This window comes from Pleurodeles waltl, chromosome 8 (genome assembly GCF_031143425.1).
Source record: "Pleurodeles waltl isolate 20211129_DDA chromosome 8, aPleWal1.hap1.20221129, whole genome shotgun sequence".
Classification (NCBI taxonomy): Eukaryota; Metazoa; Chordata; class Amphibia; order Caudata; family Salamandridae; genus Pleurodeles; species Pleurodeles waltl.
In genome coordinates, this window is record NC_090447.1 from 758,990,283 (window position 1) to 759,016,438 (window position 26,156).

General features: G+C 43.6%; 1 protein-coding gene across 1 annotated transcript in view; it reads left to right on the forward strand.

The window, feature by feature from the left end:
• Positions 1-26,156, forward strand: part of FANCB (FA complementation group B) — a 350,895-nt gene that overhangs the window by 246,324 nt on the left and 78,415 nt on the right. The window contains exon 5 of the mRNA XM_069205002.1: positions 11,435-11,563. Coding sequence (XP_069061103.1) covers positions 11,435-11,563 — 129 coding nt within the window. The remainder of the gene's footprint in view (positions 1-11,434; positions 11,564-26,156) is intronic.

Consider the following 26,156-nt stretch of genomic DNA (forward strand, 5'->3'; position numbering starts at 1 on the left):
CAATGCCATAGCAGGCCATGCCGTCACGGATACATGTTACAGCAGTAGGACACCATGGGGGAAACTACAGCAATGCTGATGTAAACTGCTGATGGTGGAACAATAGCACTCGTGCTTGATGAGGGTCATACTAGTCACATTTGCTCAGTGATTCGCACATTCACATGGTCAAGTATGGAGACATATCCTGTACTCCTTACTCAACAGAATCCTGCATGGGTAGGTAACATGTCCACTAATCAATTGACAAATTGCACAGTGACATCTGGGTCCACTGTGCCTAGCTACACAGACAGTACATGGCAGCTGATTGAGGGCTCACTAATTACCTCTGTCACAGTGGTAGGCAGATACTGATGGCAATGCCCTGACACCTCAGGTCTACTGATGCTGATGATAGGAACTGGGCCCTTAAACTTTGTTGAGGGTGACCACACAAATCCCCCATTGGAAGTAAATGCCTTCATAAGTCACTGTCTGTATGGGCACACATCTTTGATACCAATCCTGCCAGGGTGGCTGATACCCATAGTCGATGTGCATCTACCAATGAACTACGCTACATCTTCCTACTAGTAGTCAACCCAAAGCCATACAAGCATTAGATTATTGAAGTGTAAGTGTCTACTTCCCCCCTTGTGGCTGCTGTGCTGCCCTCAAACGCCCATCCTCCTCAGGGTAGGCCACTGCCAAAATGGGGGCCATTAGTGGGTTCAGGGTCCGACGGGGCACCCTCCCCTCGTTGGGAGGACGTTCCCAGCTGGGACTCTGCAGTCTTACGTGCCTAGCATCTCAGGTCTTCCCACCGCTTTCTGCAGTGGGTGCTCCGCCGGATATGGACCACCAGGGGTCCACACTTGCTTGGCGAAGGCACGCCAAATCCCCTTTTCTGATGTGGGCTGACCTGCATGGGTGGCACAGACAGAAGGACAAAGTCATGTAGAGTGGCATCACAGGGACAGCAGTGGACATCACACATCAGATACATCTCATGGCCACTCCTCACCCATCTCCATGCATCCATCCGTCTACCCCATCCCTACGCCTTTCATCCTCACACACATCACTATCAGACAGGAATGTGACATAAGACTCACCTGCTCCTCTGGTGCCCTAAAAAACTGTCCATACAGGGGTAGGACCCCGTCCACAAGCTTCACCAGCTCCACTTGGGTGAAGGCTGGGGTCCTATCTCCTCCAGGATGTGGCATATTGGCTTCCAGAGTCAGAACACAGCAGCACACGCAGTGGAGGTCTTGCTTGCACAACTGTCAGGAGTCAAGTGAGCTATGCCACAGTAAATGGCGGTCACACCCGCCGCGTACATGACCGTGACCACCAGCAGTGATCACCCCAGTCTCCCATAGGCAACAATGTTAGCCAATGAGGAGTTGCACAGCGGTTAAAACCGCTTACCGCCATGACGTCTAATGCCGGCGGAATGAGGTAACTTCCATCTGTCCTGTGGATGCAGGACAGGCGGCTGCCATTTTACATATAGTTCGTGATTAGTAGTTGAATTTTAGATGCGTCATGGATGAAATATAGTGACTACTGCATAGATTCACTATGTCCACACATTGAATACATCAACTTTTGACTTCTCTTCTCTCCTATTCCCAGATACTGTGTAAGGGTGAGAATGAGACATGCCCCTGTGTACCGGCCCCTAGTCGGCCTTTCTACCCTGGAAGAGAAATACAGACGTATTTTCTGAACAGCCAGTCCATCATGGAGCTGTGTACCCAGTTGCAGCAGGATTTGTTGCCTACAATACCATACCTATGCCATCCCTTCCACAGTACAGGTGTTGTCAGTTCTTCACTTCTTTGCCTCATGGTTGTTTCAGATTACAGTGGGCTTGGCAGCAAGGATGTCACTGCCAGTGTTCAGTAATGTGTGCTTTGCTCAAACGTCTGCCCTGCTACATCATGTTCCCCCAACGTGCGGATTTGGCCACTGTTAAAGCTGCCTTCTATGATTTGGCACATGTCCTTCATGTGATAGTGGCCATAGGTGGCACCCAACAGCCACAGGGCTGAGGGAAACATTGAGCTCCCTCAGCCCTATGGACCCGGCGGTGGCTTGGGCCTTGGGGTCCCTTGGAGGCCCTCCTTGTGAGGGGCAGCCCGGGGAAGCGATCGGCCCGTGGCCCCGGCGGCCATGGGGTCAGAGGGGGGCGCTGGTAACGACTGCGGGGGGCTGCCTGTTCCTGGGGGCCACGGAAGAGCAGATTGAGAGACCCAAACGCCAAGAGGCCACGCCTGGAAATAGCGGATCGGTCCCCTGCTCCACTGCATGCAGGATGGATGGGGAAGACAGATAAAATGTAGACAAAGCTGCAGTCCGAGGCAAGGAAGACCCCTAGAAGCAGAGACAGACGCAGAGAAGAGTTGGGGGCAGTCTTGGAAGACCAGGAGTCAGATGCTGAACCTGAACTGCGTCATATCCTATCAGCAATGCAGAGTAGTTTAGCTACGATCAACGGTAAACTCGACTCACTATCCTGTATGATGGATAGAATGACTGAACAACTGGATAAGCAGGTGGAGCGTGTGGACGAAGCCGAATGCAGAATCTCCGCTGTGGAGGACAACTGTAATACGGTGTCACAGGCACAAACACAGGCAGATAGCACAGAGGCTGCTCTGCGGGCGAAGGCTGTACAGTGGCTGGGATGCAGTTCAAAAGCACTGAAGTGGTACATGGTAGGAAAACTGCCTTTGCCATGAAGTGAAACCTATGTATATGATAGGTCACCCTTAAAGTGTGCCTTGTACACTGTCACAGTGAACAATTGTCTTACATCTGTTTTTACTCTTTAGGTAAAACTCTTTTTTCCAGAACAGACTTAGCAATAAATCAAATCATTATTTTATAATGTGACCTAGGAAAGTGCTAGAGAAATGATTTAAAGTTATATTTCACTTGGTTTCAAAAATGTAACTCAATATTGAAAGTAGATTTTTGACAACTTTTGTGGAACATTTTGTGGAAAAATACCTTTAAGAAATTATACTTTGTACTGCACTGAAAAAAATAGTTTACGACTGGTATACCTCTCAACTTTACTCCAGAGGCACAGTACATCTTCCTGGATAAGAATGTATGACTTTGTTCTCAGAAGAAACAAACTTCCCCTCTGGTCAGAGAAAGACAGAGGTTTTGTCAGCAACAAGCCACATATCAGTTATCTGTGAGGTATGCAGGAGAAGTTGACAATATGAAGGAGAGGCTTAGCACTTCTTCTTTTCATTTGGTGGTACTAAATGGGGTTGGCAGGAACTATTCCATTTATTCTTAGGGCCAACCTAGAAATTCTAGCTCCAGCCATCAGGAGGGAAAGCCAAATTAGACCCTAACAGAGGAAAGGGTGCCTCATCTGAATAAGTAGTTGCTAGGGAAGGACGGACCAGAGACCCTCTACATGGAGGAAGAGGATAGGAATATTGGATTTAGTGTATATGGGAATTTTGTTGTAAACCAAAAAGGAAATGCTGAAAAAGGATTTATGATTTAATTTAAGGAGCTTGCGAATATTCTTGAGTGTCTTGGTGCTAGGAACCCAAGAATATCGGCTATGGCAAAAACACCAGGGGAACATAGCCCTAATTAAACAGAAGGGGACAAAGGAAAAAGCCACGATTTCAGCTGTTTTCGAAAAATTAGGTGATTAGTTTGTTTTTTTCAAATTTGGAGACATTTTATTTCACAGCTGACAGAAGGTATACACAAAACTGCTACCATCTCAACAAGATGTATGTATCCGAGGAACCATGGCTGAAAAAGATGAAGCTAAGCTGAGATTTCTGAGGTCGATACCACCTTATTTTTCTTGTGAGACCAGTGGACTTGGTCCCATACAGGGTTTTTATGAGCTACACTGAGTACCTTAAGCGCCACTCTATCCTTTACAGGGAGCCAGTGAAGTTCCTTTAAAGTACTTGACACTGACAACAATTTTGGCAGCTTTTTTAAGACTCGAGCAGCTGTATCCTGTAGCGTTTGAAGCCTTTTGAAAGCTGATTGTCACATGCCCATGTACAGGGCATTGCAGTAATCAATCCTGGAAAGGACAAGAGTTACAACTACAGTTTTTTGTAGTTGAAAGGGAATATAAGGTAAAACTTTACATAGTGACCTAATAAGAAGAAAACAGGAAGACACCATTTTATTAACCTGATCCCTGAAGGACAGATCAGCTTTAAAAATTACACCCAGATCTCTTACTTTTGTCACCAGCACAAGAGTAGAACCTTGGAAGTCGGGCCACCATAAATGGCCCTAGAAAGGGGGCTCTTTTCCCAAAATATGTCCCTCCCCTTGTCTGAGTTTAATTTCAGACAATTGGAGATCATCCATTTCACAATAGCATTCATACATTTCTTAATCTGCCACTTCTTCCACATTTTCATGATCAGCTACCACTATCTGGGTATTGTTGTCATATGCAACTGTTGCAAAGCCATAGGAATGGATCAATTTAGTCAAGTGTGCTACATAAAAGGACCTAGTGATGACACCTGGGGAACTCGACAACGGAGGAAAAAAGGTTTAGAGAGAAAATTCCCAAGGGCCACTGTCTGCTCTCCGTTGCTTAAAAAAAGAAGCAATGAGGTTATGTGCTGCTCCACAGATCCCAATTTCAGTCAGGCTTTCTAGCAGAACCATATAACAAACAAGATCAAAGTCAGCGGAGAGATCAAAAGGACCATTGCCGCTGTACCTCCGTTATCTTTAATGTCTCTGATCTCCTCAAAGACCGCAATTAAAGCTGTCTCAGTGCTAAAACCTGTCTGAAAACCGAATTGTGCATTATCCAATACATCATTCGCTTCCAGATATTTAGGTAAACTAATATTAATATGTCTTTTTAAGAGCTTGGCAGCAAAAGAAAAGAGCAAAATCTGGAGACGTTTTTTTCTCCTTGTCTAAGGTGAATTTTTTTTAACAAAGGTAGAATTGAGATCTTTTTCCACTCAGCCGGAAAAGATCCAGACGAAACTATGACATTCAACAAAATGGTGAAAACAGGTGCAATATTAGGATTAGATCTTGAACGATCCTAGGCTGGCATGGATCTGAAGGTGCCCCTGACTTTACCTGGCCAATGAGTCTGGTTGTTATGTTGTTGGTCAGCAGTGGAAAATCAGCTAGATTCACTTTCAAAGTCGAGATCTTACAAGCAGCGGATGAAGGGAAACAGGTAGTGTCAAATTCTCTGTACACTGCCTTGACCTTATCTTTAAAAAAAAGTCTGCCAACTTATCACAAAATTCCTGACTAGGAGGGTTGCTAAAAACGGCTGGAAAGAGATTGAACAACTTTTAAAGTTATTTTAAGGAATTGGATGCCGCTTCGATTTTATCAGTGAAATATTTGGACTTTTCCTCTACAGTTAATCTTTAATATTCTCCAACGGCTTTCTTATATTTGCTTCTCTGAGACTTGCTACCGTCACACCGCCGCATCCTCTCTAGTCTACAACATTTTTATCTCATGGCTTTAAATGCTGGAGAAAACTTGGAGGCAGAGTGTTGTTTCTATGGAAATTCACTGTTTAACTGGAACATGTTTCTGAATCTCCGAGTTTAGCCATTCGTGATATTTTGTGGCCGCTACGTTGGGCTCATTGCCCAAATCCGACTTCTTCAGCTCGAGGCTCTTTGCCAGGATCAACTTATTTAACTTTTTCCAGCCTTAGCGTTTCACATTGCATTTCCCCTTTTGTATCGAAGAATGGCCTCTGCGTAATAAGATTAAACGGAACTGCCACATGATCCGACTAGATCAAGGATAGTGTGCCATTACAGAAAAGGTTCTGATTGTTTGAAAAAATCCCATCTAAGAAATGACCAGCTTTGTGAGTGGGCAACTTTACTTTTTGTCCCTGCTTGAAGCAATGTAGAGATTCCAGGAGTGAAGCGGTGTCATGGTCGATCACACCCTCTAGGTGAAAATTAAAATCCCCTATGATAGTATAGTTTGGATACTGGACCGTGAGGTCACTGAAATTGCACTTTGTATCTAAGAAATTGGCCTTGGGACACGGGGATCCATAGATTAAAAGTCTGTGCATGGTATAGTTATCTGAAATTTTACACCTGAAGGAAAAGGCTTCACAATTAGCAACGATAAGTGGGTTGCAAATCACACTTAAAGAAACATGGTGTACTAATGTGAGCCCACCACCTTGTTTACCAAGCCTATCAAAGGTGAAGGGTGTAGTGTGACACTGACTAGTGCACAAGGTAAGCACAACACCACAACACAACATTCCTGGATCTGGGAAGATATCTTCTGAAGATCCTGCTGAAAGAAAAGGAATTGTTACTCCTGTGGGCACCCAGGGACTCTGTAACTGCTCTCCAAGGGTCAGGTGGCTGATCTCCTGTTTATCTGCTCCATGGACACAAACACCAGAAGGATTAGTGACTCCAAGTGGGCACCAATGACCACAGAGTATTGGACCATACTGTAGCTGAAGAGCGATCAGGTGCCTAGAATCCTGCCGTGAAGGTTGTTAGAGTGACTAGAAGGAACTTTCTCATCAGTCTGAAAAAAGCAAAAGTTTTTATTTTTGTTCTGTCGCCAGTGTATTGGGACCAGATGCTGAGGCCGGAGTAGGAGATCTCTCCTGAAAAATGTGCTGCAAACTGGTTCCAGTTAAGGTATTTGGCCACATGGAGGCCTATACGATGAACAAAAAAAAGTTGGTATAAATTAGGGGAAAATGTTCAATGACTTAGTGAGAACATAAATCAATCACTGGAAATGTCCTATATTTCTTTGGACGAAAAAGTTGTTTTATTTTATTTTATACGTGAAACATAGTGTCCGCACCTCATTATACTATATACTAGCCCCTGGAACTGGAATCAGTCAAGGGAAATTACAAACCTATAGTACACATAAAACAGACAACATATGTTACATTACCACACAAAACAAAGCACAAGCAAGATTACTGATAACACAGCTAAAATGTGGCGGAAAACCGCCTGACTTCAGTCTTCCAATTTATTTCTCATAATGCAACTGTAAGACCTTTTTTGAGAACATAGTCCACAAAAGGAGGTAGTTCCACAAAGAAACACACAAAGAGGACACTCTTGTCCACAGTTATTCAGTGGGAGTCCCATATATTCAATAAGACTTGTTACTGTATCCACAAACTCCTACAAAAAAGATGTTGGCCCGTTTCAGCCCCTGTAAAGTATGGGCCTCCTCGGGACAAACGGAAGAAAGAAGTACCTAGCAAATAAACAATGAATTCATATACATATGTGTATACAAAAGCAAACAAAAAAGTATTTAAAGATTATTAGAGGGTGGTCAAAAGGGATAAATCATGTACAGTTAGCCAAAAGAAACGTCCTAAAGACACAAGAGTCTATATAGCAAGGATTTGCACCATGACCACCATGTTAAAAGGTGAGACAAAGATTCCTGTACAAAACGGTGTAAAAGAATGCATGGTGGTGACTGTAAATGGAACAAGTGTACCCCCAAGGAAGGCACCAAGTAGAGGGAAACCACTAGACTATTTGTGTGCACACAGGGTTCACCTACCTCGGAGAGGGATGAACACCTGTAGAAAAGGCAACAGGCTAGAACCCGAAGGTACAAGGGTTCTATTACCCGTGATAACCACGTAAAGAGAGTCAGAGTGACGGCTTGCTGCTAAGTGTTTATAATTACTTATCTATAAATGCCTTAGGCTCGTAGAAAACGTTTCAGAGCCGGTTAGGAGACCCAGGACACCAGCATCACGTACATGGTGAAGTAACCTCTATATAAAAACCTTCTGATGTCATTTAAAAAGCAACCCGACATGGGGGCCACATTGGAAGCCACTGTTCAACACAAAAAAACAGCTTACCGACAACAAAGTGCCGCTTCCTGTGGGGACGGGTCGAGGGGCAGCTATGAGAAACTCTGCTGGGTGCCAGACTGGAGTTCCGGCGTGTAGAGGGCAAAAGTTGTGCTTAATTAAGACTGCCACATAGCACAAAAGCCCGTTTGAAGCAACTAGTCCCTCCCAGACGAGGTGGGACCTAACCAAGGAACTATGAACATACTGAAATGTGCAAACGTAGTTGAGACTGATCTCGAGTAACTGCACAAAAACGCTAATATAGAGGAATCTGAATCTTCGAAGCTCGTTAAAAAAAGGCGGTAATGGTGCATACCTGCCGGAGGATCCCCAGAATAAGTACATAATAACAGACATTCTTAAACATAAAATATGTACAACGGACATGATAAAAAGTGCATTCACCTTATAAACAACATTTTGAGGAAGATCAAAGACCCTGCAGGATTGGTGTACCCCATAAATCTAGCCTCCAGGTCATATATCACGTGTGTTATGACCAAACCTGGAGCAGCCAATGCAAATGTATATGTGAATGTCAAGAGCCATACCCATCAATGTCCATAAATTTAACACACCGGCCTTATATCATATGTATTCTGTCAATACTCGAACAAGGTTTTGAGAATGTATATATCAATATCCCTGCCCCCAGGTAAAAGGAGAGGGATTGAACATGAGTCAAAGTTACCTTCTCAACTGTAATAAGTTAAATGAGACAGCCCTATGAAATACCATTATCAGATAAGAGACCACGTCTCACTCATTTCATTAAGGCCATGTCGTGCTGTGCTGTATTTTTCAATCACCCTAGCTTCTATTTTGTTCAGGACCACCGAAATTGGTGGCCCTCTGCCTCTTTTCTGGGCTGCGTACAGCACTGGCCACCATATGTCATCCTCTGAGTGATTTCAGTTCACGTACTGTTCTACCAGGGGAACGTCTTGCACGGTTCTTCTAATCCTGGACCTTTGTTGAAGAATTCATGATTGTACAGGTTGTGTTGTTTGTCCTGTATACGTTAATGTGCATGGGCATCTCACGCAATACACCACATTCTTTTTTTATTGCGGTTTGAAAATAGAGATTGTCTATGCTTCTTGCTATTTGACATCGTTGGTAAATTGACAAGCTGTGCAATTACTGCCTCTATGGTGTCCACGCAATGGAGGTAGTTGAAGCATTTCCCTGAGGTCTCCTTTCTTTTCTATGGGCAGAGCAGCTTTCGCTAAACGATCTTGTGGGTTCTGGCCTTTTTTGAATGCAAAAAGAGGTTTGGGAATATCCAGTGGAGTCAAAATTCTCCAATGTGGAGGCCTACACGTCTAGAGATTCCAGCCTTGCCACGTTGAAGGATTTTGATAACCAAAAAAAGCAGGAAGGCAAACCCTTGAAACAGAGTGGGGTGGCAAATCTATCTCAGCAGCATCAAAGTGACTTTGGTGGCTACGAAATCAAACTTTGTCCTGCTAAGAGCTTTTGGCACCAAAATCAGAAGCTTCATTGGGAGCTTAATGAAGATGTATCTGACCTGAAGGAACCTTCACTTGCCTCAGCCTTAGACCGTGCCCTGTTGCAAGACTGTGAACTCCAGAAAACAAAATCTTTGACCTGCTTAGTGTACTCCACCTCAAATCTATCACAGTCAGCCTGAAATCATTCTTGGTTTGTGGTCAACTGGGAACTAATGTTTTACATAGGCACCTTTTCCTTAAAATGTTTTTAAAAAATCATGTTTGCCGTTCTCCTTGTACAATTTTGATAATGTTAATGACTTTTTGCTCATAAACTTTTTCTCTATTTCTCTGAATTGGGTTTGAGAATTTTAATGTGTTGTTTTCTTGACTATAAAATTATTGGTAGTGCATTTCTCTATGGTATTTCCTGCTGCTTCTGCTACAGCTGGTAGAAGTTGAGCGGAGATTCTTAAAAAGTGTTTTTTATCCTAAGCAGCAAGTGTTTAAGCTGGAGAGGGTATCTACACCTACCCAAATAAAAGCCCACTTTACAGCATTTTCTGTTAGTCTTTATGTAAGAGAACAGCAGACAGACACAGACGACTTCTTCGACTGTTATTGGAATTACCCTTCCCCAGGATTCATCGATAAACTATTGCTTGTAAATTTTGAAAGGCAGTCCGTTTTTCCTTAAAATATAAAAGCGGGCAACCAATCATACTTTGAATAAAGATTTGAGCTTATTTTTCATTGTTGCTGACAAAGCCCAATAATAAGGATTGGCAGGCAGGCCTTGGGGACAATTGTAAGCAAAGGCTATGTGTAAAATGTCTTATTAATCAATTCTACTTGTCTGGACTTTTTTCCCAGTTTCGGGGAGACCCGCAGACACTCACACCTCTCTCTCTCTCACACACACACTCTCTCTCACACACTCTCCCTCTCTCTCACACACACTCTCTCACCAGATGTACTACATACTGGTTGCAGGAAACTGGCCGTAATTTGGGACCACTATAGAATTTTACAAACCGTGTCATACCTGAATAGGTTGGTTCACACATTTCCACTTCGGAGTAGGTTGTAATCCGACCTACCTCATTGCTATTATTCAGATAGATTGCATGTTATGACCCACTCTAATAGATGGCTATCCCAGGGATGGTGGTCTGGTACAGACAGCAGACTATAATTTCTATGTTTATTTTTTAATAATGTACATTTTCTCTTATAAATGCTGTCCGTTTTCCTTAAGCAAACATTGCTGTGTATACAAAATGAAAACATTGTTTAATTTTATTTGTAGTTTGTTTCAAAATTGGCATTGGCCCCCCTTACAGTGCCTACTCCCCAACATTTTCTACATTCACAAAGGGGAAGGAGGCCTCCCCTTTAACTTACCACCCTAACTCGGTACCCAGTAAAGTTTGAATGACGATGGTCTCAAAACATGGATACATGTCATACCGGTTCAGTATTTGGAAGGGGTGCTTACAACAACTCCCTTCCTAATTCCGAATTGGTATAGAATGGCAATGCCACATTAGGAGTTAGTAACAGTTTACCTACTCCTCAAATGGCATTAGTGCATTTAAAAAAGGAGTTTTGCGGTTGCAAATTCAAACTTAGTAGTATTTTTGAAACTTTAAAAATGCTTCTATATCTGACCACATTTTGCCAAGTTGAAGTCTTCCCAACACAAGGTTCTGGATTGATTGGCACCCAATGGTACTATTTGAATAATGAAATATCCCCTGTACAGTTGTACAACGGTGTCGTGTAAACTTATCATTTTATTAACCAAGCATGTTACTGTAAAAATCGCATTTTCACCCCCTTTTGCCTCTCGTTTTTTTTAACGGGGTGGTTAGAACCCTGTGGAGCGACACTGTCAGCAAAATCTGCTGATACATAGAATCTCTTGCGTAATCTCTATAACTAAAAGTGTGTAGCATTGAAAGTAGAATAAATTCATGCATGCTGCATGTATTCTTTTTCATGTTTTTGTTTATTTTGACGTTAGAGTGTGCTTAACCTCGTGTACCATGATTCAACAAGTGTTTATGCGATAGCTACTTCATTGTTTGTTTATTTCGTACAGGCTGCCATGGCTTCAGTCCAAGAGTTGCAGCAACATTTAGAACTAAAGGAAAGGGTTCTCATGGAATCGTGCGCAGCTTTGATGGATCTTTCCCGGGGGAGGGAACATTTATTACCAAGTGCACTCGAGGTAAGAGTGAAACCAACAAACTAGTGCTGCCACATTTTGTACAACTCCTTTACGCCTTAAATGTGTAACATTTATTATTAATCAATTAGCTTGCCTGATCTTTTATCACATTTCAGTCATCTACCCAATTTCCCTTTGGATATGGCCTGAAAAATAAAGTATTTTAGTGTTTCCTAAACCTCCTATGTCAAAACAGGTCATAAATAAAATATACGTACATATATTCATTTATAGATTGGCTTTGGGTCAACCCTCTTCATCCACGTGTTTATACAACTGTAATTTAGTCATTTACATTTTTCTCCGTTCCACTTCAGACATTTGTTCTCTTGCACTGTAAGTGACAGCATTTCACCTAATCACATGCACATCGTCTTGAAAAGTGCACTTCAGCAAAGATGGAGGGCCAATACTTTACTTTGCTAATGTTTGTTTTCCATCCTTTCTTCTTAAAATTTTCTGTACTTATGCTTGTGTGTTTAAACTATAGCGATAGGTTGCTGAAACTCAAAGCCAATAGTATATTTTCCTGTGAAGTGCATTAATTATGAAAAAGGTATATATAGCTGTTCAATGTACAACTGCGCTATAGAAAAGACACAATGAGGTCTGTAACAAATTAAATGTGATGGTTACATTTTTTCCAAGTTAACATTTTATTGAAAGCATATGGCCGCCTTGTTTAGGTGGCAGCATGCTTTCTTTTTTTTATTTCAGTGACTGCTGAAAATAAAAAGGTAACCCTCAAACCAGCTTTCCAAGGCCAGACTCATTGGCTTTACCAGTGCTTGCTTAACATATGTACTTGCATGCTCCTACTGTAAATGTTATTTATCAGAGTATACTAACACCAAAGACATTGCTAATGTTTTAACTATAGTTGCACTCAGATTATTTCAATCCTTCCTACATATCTAGTTCCTACTAGATTAAAATATCGATACCCTTCAGCTAAACACACTGGTTACAACCTTGTGGGAGCTCAGGCCTCCAAAAGCTTACATGTTGTATTCCTTCTTTATGAATAGAAACACGCTTCAGAAACACTTCTTACTTCGAATACAAGGTTCTCTAAATCTTTCATATATTTGTGAAATACATCTGCCTCTGTCAAAGCCTTCAGCAATCTTAAATATTTCTGACTGTGGTGCTTGGAGTATGGCTTGGTAAATCTCTGCGAGTTTCAGTTTTAACTACAAGGTGTCTAATTTCTTGAATCAGCTTTACTTTATTTCTCTTCAATGAATCACTCACTGCCTTGAAGACTCACAATTGCTCCTTAAAATCGCTTCCACACTTATCCCACACAGGATTTCGTGTTTTGTGTGAGGATCAATCTAAGCAACAACCACAGGACTTTTTCATCGGAGTCTCTCCTGAGAATGGAAAAATCAGCAGATGTACAGTCCTGAACCATCAAGTAGGTGTATTGCAGAATCTCAGGGTAACATTTTAGTTGCCACTTCCCAGCATTCATCTGAAAACCATAAAGAGAGAGCTGGGGGACATTCTGCAATGTTGGATCTTGGATACGTGGAGGTGGTTCTTAATAATTGGGTGGGGGCATTATCACTCCATTTTCAGACCTCGTGTGTATAGGGAGCTAATAACCATTCTGAGTCATAAAGGTCTGAACGAGCTGTTGAAAAATAGGAGATTCACAATGGTCCCTTTTTATCAAATTTCTTAGTAAAGCTGGAAATAGTTTATATGCCCTTGGCAGAATTGGGTGTCCTTGAATGCAAGGTTGACTACTTTCATTGTTCTTTAAGGCTTGCCTGCTCATAGGAAAAGCTTGGGAATTGTAGCCTATTTTTTCCCAAAGAGATGCTTGAGCTGACTTTAGACCTCAACCCCCAACAAACAGAATTACAAAATACATGAAATTGTTGTAGCACATACCGGAAAGCTAAAAAATCATAACTTAACCATAGCTTTTCACATGCCTGGCTAACAGCTTCACCTTCTGAGATCAGCAAACCGCTTTGAACAACATTCATTGTGTGGTGAATCTGCATGTAGATCACTGTCAATTTCAGTCGATTATTCACCAGGGGATAATTTTCATTGGCGATACCTTAGAGGCCTATTTATAAGTAGAATTCCCTATAGAGAATCTAGTTCCTTTAGTTCTTTACAAACATTTATACGGTGTCTTCCTACTAGTCTGCTGGTGACTCAGACCAGGATGAAAAGAAAACATTTACAGAACTATTTTAGAAATCAGAACTGCTATGTTAATTTCCTCTCTGTTGGTCCATATTTTAGTCTAGGTGAATACCCTTTTGGCTTAAGGTGGGACTTTTTTTTACCTCCAGAAAAGCTCATGAATTGCTATTGGAGTTTTAGTTGGAGATGTTTCCTTCAATTTGCTCTTTCCATTGAAGGGCACTAGTATTCACATTGCTGTTTTGGAGTTGTAGTGGATACTTTAAACAGCAGATTCCTCACGTTAGAATACTCCAGTGGTGTCAGACTAGATATGCAAACTTTTCTCCATCAATGTTCCTCGACTCTCCACCACTCTGGAAATTACGGAGCAGAGCTGCAAATAAGGACCACCCCTGCATGCTGATATCAGTTGGATTCTTTCAGCGCCTTCCAATGCAGATCTGGAGTTCCGCTCCCAATTTCTTCAGCCCTTCAACCACCTCAAATCTAATCCGTTGTTCCAGGTAATTATGTCCCCTCCTAAAAAGACAGGTTTCAAACCATGCTGTGTATGTTTAAAGCAGTTGCTGCTCATGGACCCACACAAGATGTATCTTTGGTGTTTGGACTTGGGACCCAACTCAAACTTGTGTGACAAATGTGCCCTCATACACCCAAAGGTGATATGCAACCAAAAAGTGAAGCAGCACATCGTTTAAGATAAGAACCTCAGTCTTCTCCCAAGGCCATTCCCGCAAGAGGTCAGATTCATGATCGAAGCCTCCCTAAAGCCAAATCAAGGTCCAAAAGCAAACACAAAAATGAGAGGTAGGACTTGGCCCGTTGCAACCACTCTGCATCCATAATGAAGGCACAAGAGCATTGAGATGTTATTATGTGTCCCTGAAGGTCCCCAACTGATTCTAGTGCTCCTTGAGTTTCATGGGCCATTGGCATTTCCACAGCAGATTGTAGCCTTTAAGGAGGGCATGCTCATATTTTTGCTGCACTTCAGGGTCCCTCTGCATGCCTTAGGCACCAAGGAACTGCAAGGGCCTCCATTTGGTTTACTGCCAGTGGATCTAGCCTTAAGGCCATCTGACCCCTTGATCCGCATACTGACTCAGATACAGATGTCCAGTCCAGGTCCAAGACATGCACCTAGCCTTTCCTCCTCAACTCTGGGAAAGACACCATCAAATCCGGTGTTGATTCAGATGTCTGACACCCTACAGTCTTCAACCTGATGATATGCTATGACATGCTATGAGATTACGAAAGTGTAACAGATCTTTGTACAGTCTGACCCTGGCCTAGTGCCTCTTCCAGGTGGACACACCAGCATAGGTTCCATTATCTTTTTGGCTCTGACTCTGTACAAGGCATACAGCAGTAACCGGAAGGGCAGCTGTCCTACATATGCAGTTGCCTTCAGTCAATGCCAAAATAAACATTCTTCTAGAAATTTTGCAGCCCAGGTCAGCTACGTCTCAGCCCTTGCTCCCTTTTAACAAAGTTCTCACCAGTCGCTTGAAAAGCCTTTTATCAAAGCCTCGCTTCTGTCCACCAGTGAATAGGGAGGTGGCCAGGCACTACAGATTGACTCGTGGTGACCTTGATTTCCTTGTTAAACTTCCTGCTCTTGCGAGTATTATGACTCCGTGTTGAACCATTAGGGTGAACCTCCATTCATTCCACACAACTCCTCCGGACAGGGAGTCTAGGAGGTTTGAAGTGTTTGGAAAGCATATGTTCTCCTCTGCCATCCTGGCATTGTGATCGGTAAATGCTATTTGTTTAGTGAGTCTCTGCACACATGTCCCCTGGGACTTAGCCATAGAGATCTTGCCAGCAGTCACGGAAGACCTTCGGGCTTCCCTAACGCAGACAGTTCATGATGGTCAAGACACGGCTAAAATATGTGATTTCCTGCTAGCCCAGATGCTATTGATTGCCTGCGGACAGTGGTTTGGCACTAGTGTGGTTCTCTGCTGACAACATGGATGCGTTCCACAGGACTTTCTGGAGAGGGAAATGTCCTTTGACGGCACAGGCTTTTTTAGTGAAAATGTTGATACTGTCTTGGAGCATTTTAATTTTAAACAAAGTATAGACATAGCACACTCCCTGGTTGTATTAAGCCATGGCAAACAGTTCATGTGTTGGCTGAGCAAGTTCAGAGGCTACTTCCTGGGCCTAGCGTATAGGTAAAGATAGCCCGTGCCTCCCAACCTGTACAGCAGTCACCCCAGTCCTTTCAAGGTCAGAGAATGGATTTGGCAGTCAACACGCAGCTAGGCAGAGGCATCAGACCTCCCAACCCCTTTCCGTTAGGCAATAGCCACCAAGCCGCTTTAGTTTATCTATAGTGGTACACACCCACCCTGTGGGGGCCAGGAGAGAGCACTTCCTCCCAGGATGGAGATCCATCGCATCCAACTGAGGCGTCCTACAAATATTTCAGCATGGCTACACCCTTTCTGTTTGCTCTACCACATCTTCTTCACATCAAAATGCAGAAAAAAAACCAAGAAACAGACATCAGCGCACAGGGGTGGCGCTTATACGGCACTGCCCTGAAACTTCCAGGCCTATACAGAGCAGACGTTGAGCCGCAAGGCAGCACCTAGTAGCATGCAGGATCCAGTCTGGCTCCCGGTGAGTATCCTGAGTGAGGGATCTGCAGTTAGGTATAGTATCCACCAGAAAGAGTGTTAAAATAGGTAACTTGTTCTTCTGACCCACTTAATTGTCTCCTCCCTTTCTGTTCTGATTGTGTCAGAAATGGCCTCTGCTACTGATGGATACTTATATCTTCAGATTCCTCACCCCGTGAATACCCTGAGGTGCCAAACTGAATCTGGAGATTTATCTCAGTAATTCCCTCACATGCAGATAGATGGCGTTGTGTGACTCTGGATCAATTCTAGCCTCCATGGATTTTATACAATGGCCACAATATAACTGCCACCTCTGTGTATCAATGCATTTCCTTTCTTTCCATCTGAGGTGGATCTAGAACTCGCTCCCTCGATTTCTGTCATCCGACAGAACGTTTTTACCAACAATTTTTCCAGTGTGCAAGGGATATGGTTCCCTCTAAAACAACAGGTTTTAAATCCTACTAGGATTGCCACAAGCAGATGTTATTAACCGACACTTGCAAGGACTTTTTCTGGTGTCTGAGCTCCCCACATGACTGTAAGTCATGCAATGAATCCAAAGGCCATCTGGGACCGTGAGGCCAAACTTTGACGCTGAGCACCTCTGGGAAGGTTGGAAGGCCAAGGCCTGGTCCAAGTCCAAGTCGAGGATGCATTCTTGGGCCTGAGGCTGTTCTCGAGAGAGACTCTGTCATCCCACAACAATCCTCAGGTAAGTCCAAGACGTAAAAACACAAGAATTTGAAACATGGCTCCCTGTCTTGTTGACACTGTTGTCAGGAAAAGTTAGGCAGACATCAGGGTACCCCAGACCTCAGTTCTAGTCGTGCTCTCTTGGAACTAATTCCCTCTATAGTCCCAATCAAGCCAGAGTTCCCGAGTTAATCGGCGATCCTGCAGCAGAAGCAAACCTTCAAGGAGGCAACATTGCAGATTTTCAGTACCCTTTTGGTGCACTCTAATGCCTTTTGGTCCCATGGATCCGAGGAGGTCTCCAGTTTGGTTACTGCCGGTGAATCTGTCACCTACCGGGCCTCTCAACCCAACTCTGCCCATTCTCTTTATACTGCATTGAACATCCCACTATTTCCCCACAGGTCCACATTTGAGGGAGACCGTAGTCCTTTCAGTCTCTGAAGCAAATTACCTGCAACCTTGATCAAAGTCATGGTCACCTCAGCTTCTGCCACAGCTCATTCTGACTGACATGCTTTTGATACCACACAGATTTTGGGGCTCAGAGCCACATGAGAACAGCATGATTAAATTGCAAATGTATGATGGTGAAAATCTTTCTATGGACCTCAAGCAGGCCAGGCCTTGGCACTTTGCATGATACTGGCCTCAACTCTCCTCCTGCTGCTTCATTTGCAGTGATCATTAGAAGGGCAGTGGAAGTTCTTGATCTCTCAGCTGACTCAGTGGCGGTTAAATCAACATACTTACAGAGATTGTCCAGCCAGAGGCGTTTCCTTTAGAACCACTTGTATTGTTTGATGAGCCACTTACAGGCATTCGTTTGGGCACTTGGGTGAAGACAAGATGTTCCCTTCCTGTCAACAGACAGGTAGCCAGATGATAAACGCTTGCTCTGGAGAACACAGCTTACCTCTTCCAGCATCCAGTGCTAGAGAGCCTAGTGACTCAAATCTCCACAACTAGACTTAACCCAAATGTGTTTCTAAACTCCAACTAGCAGAGTCAGAATACATGGAGGTGTTTAGGAAGCAAATGTTCTCCTTTATCAACCTTCCCCTAAGTGTGCCTCCTTGAGACATAGTAAGCAATATCTTTCTAGTAGTCCTGAATGACTTTTGTGCCAACCTCCAACAGAGAATTCAGGATGGCCAGAACATGGTAGAATACGTGATACGATCAGGACTGGACACTGCCAGGTGTCTAGGTAGAGAAGTTGGTAACAGAGTGGTGCTTCAGCTCCACGCGTGGATACAATCTGCAGACTTCTCAATCTACGTCCAAGCATCATTGATGGACGTGCCATTTGAGGACGCCTATGTCTTCGGAGACGAGACAGACTTTGTACCAGAGCACTTTAAAGTAAGCAAGGCAACAGCAAGCTTGCTAAGCCTCGCACTGCACGTTTGGCGGTTTCTCCAACAGTAGTGCCGGTATTGACGCTTGGGAAGAGGCATCTAGCAGAAGCAATGCCAGACCCTGCCTGCGCAATAGACCCTGCAAGCATTTTGAGGAAGAGGTCAAGGATCCAACCAGCAGCTTCCAGGCCCCCAGGGGCAACAAACTACCCAACACCCAAATCTCCTGTCTTTGCTGCAAAACACCTTTTGTTTGTCTTCAGCAGTGCACTGTCACCTAGTTGGAAGCTCGATAAGCTATTACCTCCAAGGGGGACAAAGCTTTCCTCTGTACAGATGAGTGCTTCAAATTTTCCAGGATGATTATTCCTACTCTTCCTATCTACCTCTCCAAGCATGACACCTATACAACAACAGCTTCTGGGGGACCCCTTGTTCATGTTGTAAAAGCAAATCCAGGCTTCCTTAGACAATGGAGCTATAGAGAAGATGCCAGGATCAGAGGTCAGCACTGGCTGTTACTCCTGTTACTTTATAGTGCCAAAGAAGGACAGAGGACGTTGTCCTATTTGTGAACATCCTCTGAACTTCTTTCCCAAGAAAGACAAGTTCAAGATGTTCACGCTGGCCCAGGTTCTGTTTGTCATGGATCCAGGCAACTGGATGGTGGCATTGGGCTTGCAAGACACCTCCTTTAACATGCCTAACCCCCAAGCACTACCTCCAGTTTCAGGTAGGCCACAAGCACATTCAGTTATTGATAGGTTCCTTCGGGCTCACAAATCCCCCTCTGGTGTTCAAGAAAGTAATGGCTGTGGTAGTTGCACATGATTGGCGGTTGGGAAGCCCAGTCTTTCCACACCTCAGTCACTGGTTGCTGAAAGCAAGCTCCTTCAAACAGTCTTGAATCACCTCCAGACGATGGCCCAACTACTGACATCTCTGGAATTCTCCAACAATGTGCTGAGGTCACACCTGGCTCCTTCACAGAGATTCCCCTTCATTTGAACTATCCTAGATAATGTGCTATTTCAAGCTTTCCTTGGCCCTTTAATGAGTCAGGACATCCAAGCTTTGAATCTGATTTTACAACTTTTAGCCTGCATGTCAGTGAGAGTGGCTCTGAAGCTCCTTGGCCTCTTGCATCCTGCTAGTGGAACACGTAAGGTGGCCCATGAAGGACCTGAAGTCTCATTTGCTCCAGCACAAAGGAAATCTCTGGGATTTCATCCAGTTTTTGAATGAGACTGCTAAATATCTGCAGTAGTGGCTTCTGGGCTGCAACTGGACCAGTGGCAGACCCCTTTCCTTACCCACCTCAGCTAACAGGTGTAATGGATACATCATTGCTTGATAGGGGAGGTCATCTGGTAGATATGGAGATCGGAGGCTTCTGCTATCCAATGAAAAATTGCCTCCACATCAGTCTGTTAGAATTGCAGGTGATATTCTTGGCACTAAAGGCATTCCTCCCATACGTCAAGGGGAACAGGTTCTCACAGAAAATACCACCACCATGTGGTCCTGCAGTAAGCAGAGCAGACTGGCGTCATGGGCCCTGTGACAAGAGGCTCTGCGCCTCTTAAAATGGCTGAGTCAACTAGGCATCTCCCTGATTGTACAACACCTGGCAGGATCTTTGACTACCATAGCAGAAAAACTCAGCCTGCATTGCTTAGCGGATGATGAACAGCAGTTACACAAAGAGATGGTGCACAGCGTCTTTCAGCAATAGGAAGAACCCTGGCTCGATCTTTTTTCCACCACTGAGAACTTGTAGTGTCCAAACCTTTTCACCTTGGCGTTCCCGAGGATGTTCTCGCTTGGAGATGCCTTTTGGTTTGACTGGAGATCTGGACTCTTATGTGCCTTCCAACCTGTACTTCTTCTGCCCAAAGTTTTGAAGATGAGGAACAATTGGGCTCAAGTCATCCTAGTAGCTCTGGACTGGAATAGGAAAGTGTGGTACCTGGAACATCTGGCTATGAGCATCTGTACTCTGATATAGCTACCTCTTCTGGGGGACCTCCTATCACAACAGAAAGGCATGGCCCTACCCCCAAGCCTGAACAACGTACACCTCCATGCTTGGAGATTGAGCTGCAACATTTGATGGCCTCTGGTCTCCCTCTCCAAGTAATGAGTTTCATTTTGACAGCCTGGCATCCCCCCACTAAAGCCATTTATGCGGGACGCTGAAAGACGTTTGTTGCTCATTTTGGCATATCCAACCCTTAAAATTAACATTTGTCTGATGTTCTTCTTTTCAGTCTATTAGTAGCACAGCAAGGCTTTGCTGAGGCAACAGTTAAAGGTTATCTGTCAATCGAATCTGTTTTTTTATTTTTTTTTATTTTTACAATTTCCTGATCAGCCATCTTTGTTTTATTCACCTGTCGAGATGCTTTTTCTAAAAGGCTGACCCACATGTTCCTGCTAAATCCCTCTGTCGTGCCACAGTGGGACTTGAAACTGGTCCTCACATTCCCGATGTGCACGCTGTTTAAGCCAAGGCCCTGTTGCCCTTTGAATATGCTCATTTTGAAGATAGTATTCCTCTTAGCGATCATGTCAGCTTATTGCATGGGTAAGGTAGAAGTTCTTTCTTTCCAGCAACCTTTTTTCACAGATAGCTAGTGCTAGCATCCATTAGAAGAACAAGTTACCTACCTTTTCTAGCGTTCTTACTTTTGGATATTCTGTCTAACTGCTGACTTCTCACCAGTCCACCCACCTCCCAATTTCTGTGGAATGGAGTCAATTGGTCAATACTAAACAGTTTACAATTAGAGATCTGTTCACTGCTACAATCTGATTACTGAGAGCGCCCAGCGCGACTGCACTGGACAGATATTAGAAAGATACTGACGTTGATGCACAGAGGCGGCAGTTATATTGTAACCCCAATGACATTTCAAAGACGGGGTGACCTGAAGTGGAGCAGCATGACACTACCTATCACTGTGCAAGGGAATTGCTGAGAAAAGTTTCCAGATCCAGTCTGATGCCTGGGGGTATTCACAAGGTGAGGAATTAGCGATTAGATTGGGTATCCACCAGAAAGAGCATTATCAAAGGTAAATAACTTATTATTTATGCCAATGGAGCATCCTATAGTAAAGTAACTCTGTTTCTGTTCTAGGCCCTTATCGAAATGCACAATAGTTCATCACCTCACTCTGTTTTTAGTGCATCTTGCAGGGTTCTGAAATTTCTAGGCAGACTACTCATGCCCCAGAAAGTGGATTCCCTCTTATGAACGATCATGAACTGTATTTCAGGGCTTATGGAGATGTTTATTTTTGCCTCCAGGAAAAAAATAGCATGTTGCTTGTACATCTGCAATGTCACGACTGGGGAGAAGAGGAGTGATGGATTTCATTTCAGCACCACCAGTGTATATTTTTGTTAGAGAGCTGTGAAAACTGCATAAACTGGCTGCTATAGGACTCCCAGAAAACCTTTCCATGTATCCTTTCACACATATCCATCTCATATGATCTAAATTGATCAAATTTCCATTAAGAGCCAGTGGCTAGTCATTCTGATTGCCTTTGCTTTGGTGTCATGGTCTCAAAGCTTCATTAGATGTCTATTCTCTTGGTTAGTGAAGATTTCAGTTTATCTTGAACTCCAGCCTTAGTAATGGAATAGAGAGCTCCATTGTCAGAAAAGTGTACGGAAAATAAAATATGATTTCAAATAGGCTAGATTTTGTAAATTGTAAATTGTAAATTTTGCACTTGTATAGCGCACTACTCACCCGTTAGGGTCTCAAGGCGCTGTACTCATACCGCTATGGAACCCCTCCTGGCTTTTCCCTGTGAGGTGCCCACTCCTGGGCACCCCCAGGGTGAAGCCAGGCATCCAAGCGCTGTTGGGGCCGTTGTGGAGATTAAGCAAGCTATTGCCCAGAGTTGCAGAGTGGGACCCATTAATTAGATTAGGCACCGAGGCGACAATTATCTGGTCCAAGGGAATTGAGCCCAAGACCTGCCGAAGCGGGACTTGAACCCTGGTCTTGAGCCAGATCTCTGCTTCAGGGTCTGCCGCTCTAACCATTGTGCCACACTTCTCCACAATTTCAAAGACATTTTCGGATCCTATCAGGCAAATAAATGTAAGCTCATTTTAAGGTAAAATAATGGTGTTTAATGGCTCCGCCGTGACCGCAGAAAGCAACTGTAAATTGTGAGGTCCTTATTATCTGATGTTACAGACTTTTCAAGGCTCTACCTGCATTTTGACCCATCCTTCATCCTTTTGGGAACTAAATGTAGTAGGGTGCCCCACACGGCCTCCTTTTTGCCCATAGCCTAATGGTCCTTATTGTTACCCTCTTTTAGGTTTCGCTTTCTAGTTGCTAACACTTAAGTCAGGAAGGTATGAGAACTCAGTCTGTATGCTCATTCGCCACTAAAGTGTGGTCTTTATGATGAACCCTATCTATTTCCAAAAAATGCTTCCAGATTTCCACTTCACCGGATTCCCTATGCCCATTGATTCATTTCATGTCACTTCTGGACTGCACATCAAAACAAACTGAGCTTTTGTGAAGTATTGCATTCTGCTTTGAACCTGACTATGATATTTAGTTCACTTTATGGTTTTAGACACTGATTATTTCTATGCTACTATCTTCCCTAATCATAGGCCTATATTTGGGTATATGTAATAATCAGTAAGAGCACCATGGTTTCACCTCCTTCTGGATTTGGCACTTCATTGGGAGTGTGTGGGAAATTGGATTGTTTAAACTTTTGTGTATCTGGTGCATTGTAGTGCTTGGGCCCAATATTTTGAATGACTTAAATAAAGAAGTGTTGCAAAAAAAGAAATTGGGTTGTGGGTTGAGGGGGGTGTGAGCCCTTCTCAAGCAACAGCCACAATCCTTGTCAAGGTAAACCACAAAAGTCACTAAATTGACCAATGCTTTTAACCATCTGGTAGCTTGGCACAAAAGCAGATATGCACAACTTAAAGGCAGCGTGTAAAGTATTTATGCAGCACACAAACAGTAATAAATGGAAAATGCAACAAGAAAAAAATCCCACACTCATTTAGAAAAATAGTAAACATTTTAATAAGTTATTTGACACCACAACAATAAAAGTCCAACCATAGAACCGGAGTTATGAATTATAAAATGAAGAATATTAAACCTCCAACCGCAAGTGTCTAGTCAGATGAAACTAGGGCAAAGTAGAAAGTTACTGCTGACCGCGATAGAGGGCGGTTTAGATACACAAAATGGATTGGGCCCAGTCTCCACTGACCTCGGACTTAGAAGAAAGTTCAGAGAAAAATGTCTGAGAGAGTAAAGTTCAGTAGGACAATGCAGCCAGTAGTTTCTGAGAAGGAGGCATCGTCATCTAGGAGCAGCTTGACAAAGTCACAGTGAAGATTTCTATGTTTGGTCTCAGTCTCTGTTATAGAAGTCTCAAATCTTCCATGGGACAAAGCTTCAGGCTGGTGCTGATGAGGACTCCATGAGGCCGGGTACCCCTTCTGTGAGGAGCGCTGAACATAATTTTCTGTTGTGGAGAAGAATGAAGCAGGACCTGCTGGAAATTCAGGTTGGCGTTGCACCTTGGGTGGATCGGCGAGCATGTAGGTCCCGGAATCCTCTTGATTCTCGGGCAGTTGTTGGCAGAAAATGTTGTAAGTCCCAAGTTTTAGATTTGGGCTACATGGGCATCTTTAGCACCACTTCAAAGGATCCAAGAGTGGAGGGGCACTGCTTGAAGAGTCAGGACTTACTCAGGCTGGGTCCAGGTTCAACATTGTTGGAGCCTTTTCTGTCCCTGAGGTTCTGATCAGAAGGACAGCCAACTAGCCCTTGGTGTCACTTTAAGAAATCTTGGGTTCAAGCAGGAAAGTAGGACTCAAATAGTAGGGCTGTCCCTTGGGGCACAGGGCAGGCTTTAGGCAGAAGGACAGTCCTCTGAAATACACAGCAGGCCACAGGCAACAGGGCAGTCTTCTGACAGTCTTTCTGCAGGTCCAGAAGTGAAATGAAAAATGGGTCTGAGGGCTCTATTTTTATACCTGTTGCCTCCTTTGAAATAAGAGACCCCCCCCCCCCCACCACACCCTAAAAAAAAAAAAAACATTGCTGCCATTTTCTGATTCCCTGCCATGGTCTCATTGTGTCTGCAGGCCAAATATGCTAGGTTGAAGTTATTGTGTGGCAGCTGAGGCACAGTCTTCGGAAGTGGAAGTGGGGCTGTGCACAGCTCCGCCTGCCCTGTTCTGCATGAGGTGGCCAGTCCAGACAACACCTAGTCTTTCTATTGTGTGGCTGTCAGGGAGTAAGGCCAAATGCTACCTATACCTAGTCATTGACCCCAGGAAAACGCTGCAGGCATCAAATGGTTAGGACAAGAAAATGCCAACTTTCTAAAAGTGGCATTTTCAAGAATGGTGACTTAAAATCTGCCTTTACCATTAAAGAGGGTTTTAAATTAGAATTTCTCAGCCACAAAACATGACTTTCCTTTCTGTTCCCACTCATGGGTTAGCACTTATTAAATACAATAAGGTATCCCAATGTTATCTTATGGCAGAGGTGGGCCTCATAGTAATCAAAAAGAAATTTGTGAATTTTTTACTATCAGAACGCATAAAACCTCAAAATGCATGTACAACATATTAATTACAATGCACCCTGACCTATAGGCAGTCTAGGGGCTGCCTTAGAGGTGAATTATATGTACTAAAATTGAGTTTTAGACCTGGCAAGGAGGGTTACTTAAGCGGGTGGGGCAGTAGGTGTTGCAGGCCCACTAATAGCATTTAGTTTACCAGCCCTAGACATATAGTATACCACTTTACTAGGGATCTATAAGTAAATTAAATATGCCAATCAGGTGTACGCCAATTTTACCATGTTTTAGGGAGTTAGCACTAGCACTTTAGCAGTGGTGAAGCAGACAGAGTCCTAAGGTCAACAAAACAAATTTTAGAAAAATAGGAGGGGAGAAAGCAAAAAGTTTTTGGGGGGAGACCATTCTAAGGCTGACGGAATCTAGCAGCGTGAATTGTAATACTGAACACCTGTAGACTTTGGATGGTACTGTGCTAACACTACTTGCATGCAATGTTAAATCCCACCCCCTTGTGAAGAATAAAGGTTACCACTTTGCCTTCGCTACGGGCCAGTGGTTGCAGCTTTTAATGACAAAAGGAGCACTAAATTACTTCTTGTTCTGAATCATATGTATTTTTTACAGGGAAAAAGTGGTGTTTAGAATTAGCCATCTTTCTTTCTAAATAGTGTCTCTAGTACTCTTGCATTCTTGTGTACTCTAGCTTTGTCACATTCTCAGTGTATGTATATATCTGACTCCTTGTGGGAAGATCTAATACTTCTAAAGCTTTATGAAAATAGGTTTTCGCGTACTGTCAGAGCTTACCCATGTGTATGTCATAATGCTGGATATGGAACTGACTGGCTTGCATGCAGAGTAAGTTTCACTGATCCCTTATGTGACATCATATTTCTCCACAAGCAAAAACAATATGAGGTAAGTATGGGGTCTCGGCTACGCTGTACCTAGTACCCTTCCTGCCAGTAAGGGAGCAATATATCTGTAATTTCTGTCTTCGTGGCTGAACTTGGTCCCAGAGAAGGCCAGACATCGCCATAGAATCCCATGGTCTCAAGAAGGCTTTAGAGCTTTCAAGAGCGTTTCTCTCATCCTGCCATCTCAAGGACTAGGCTTC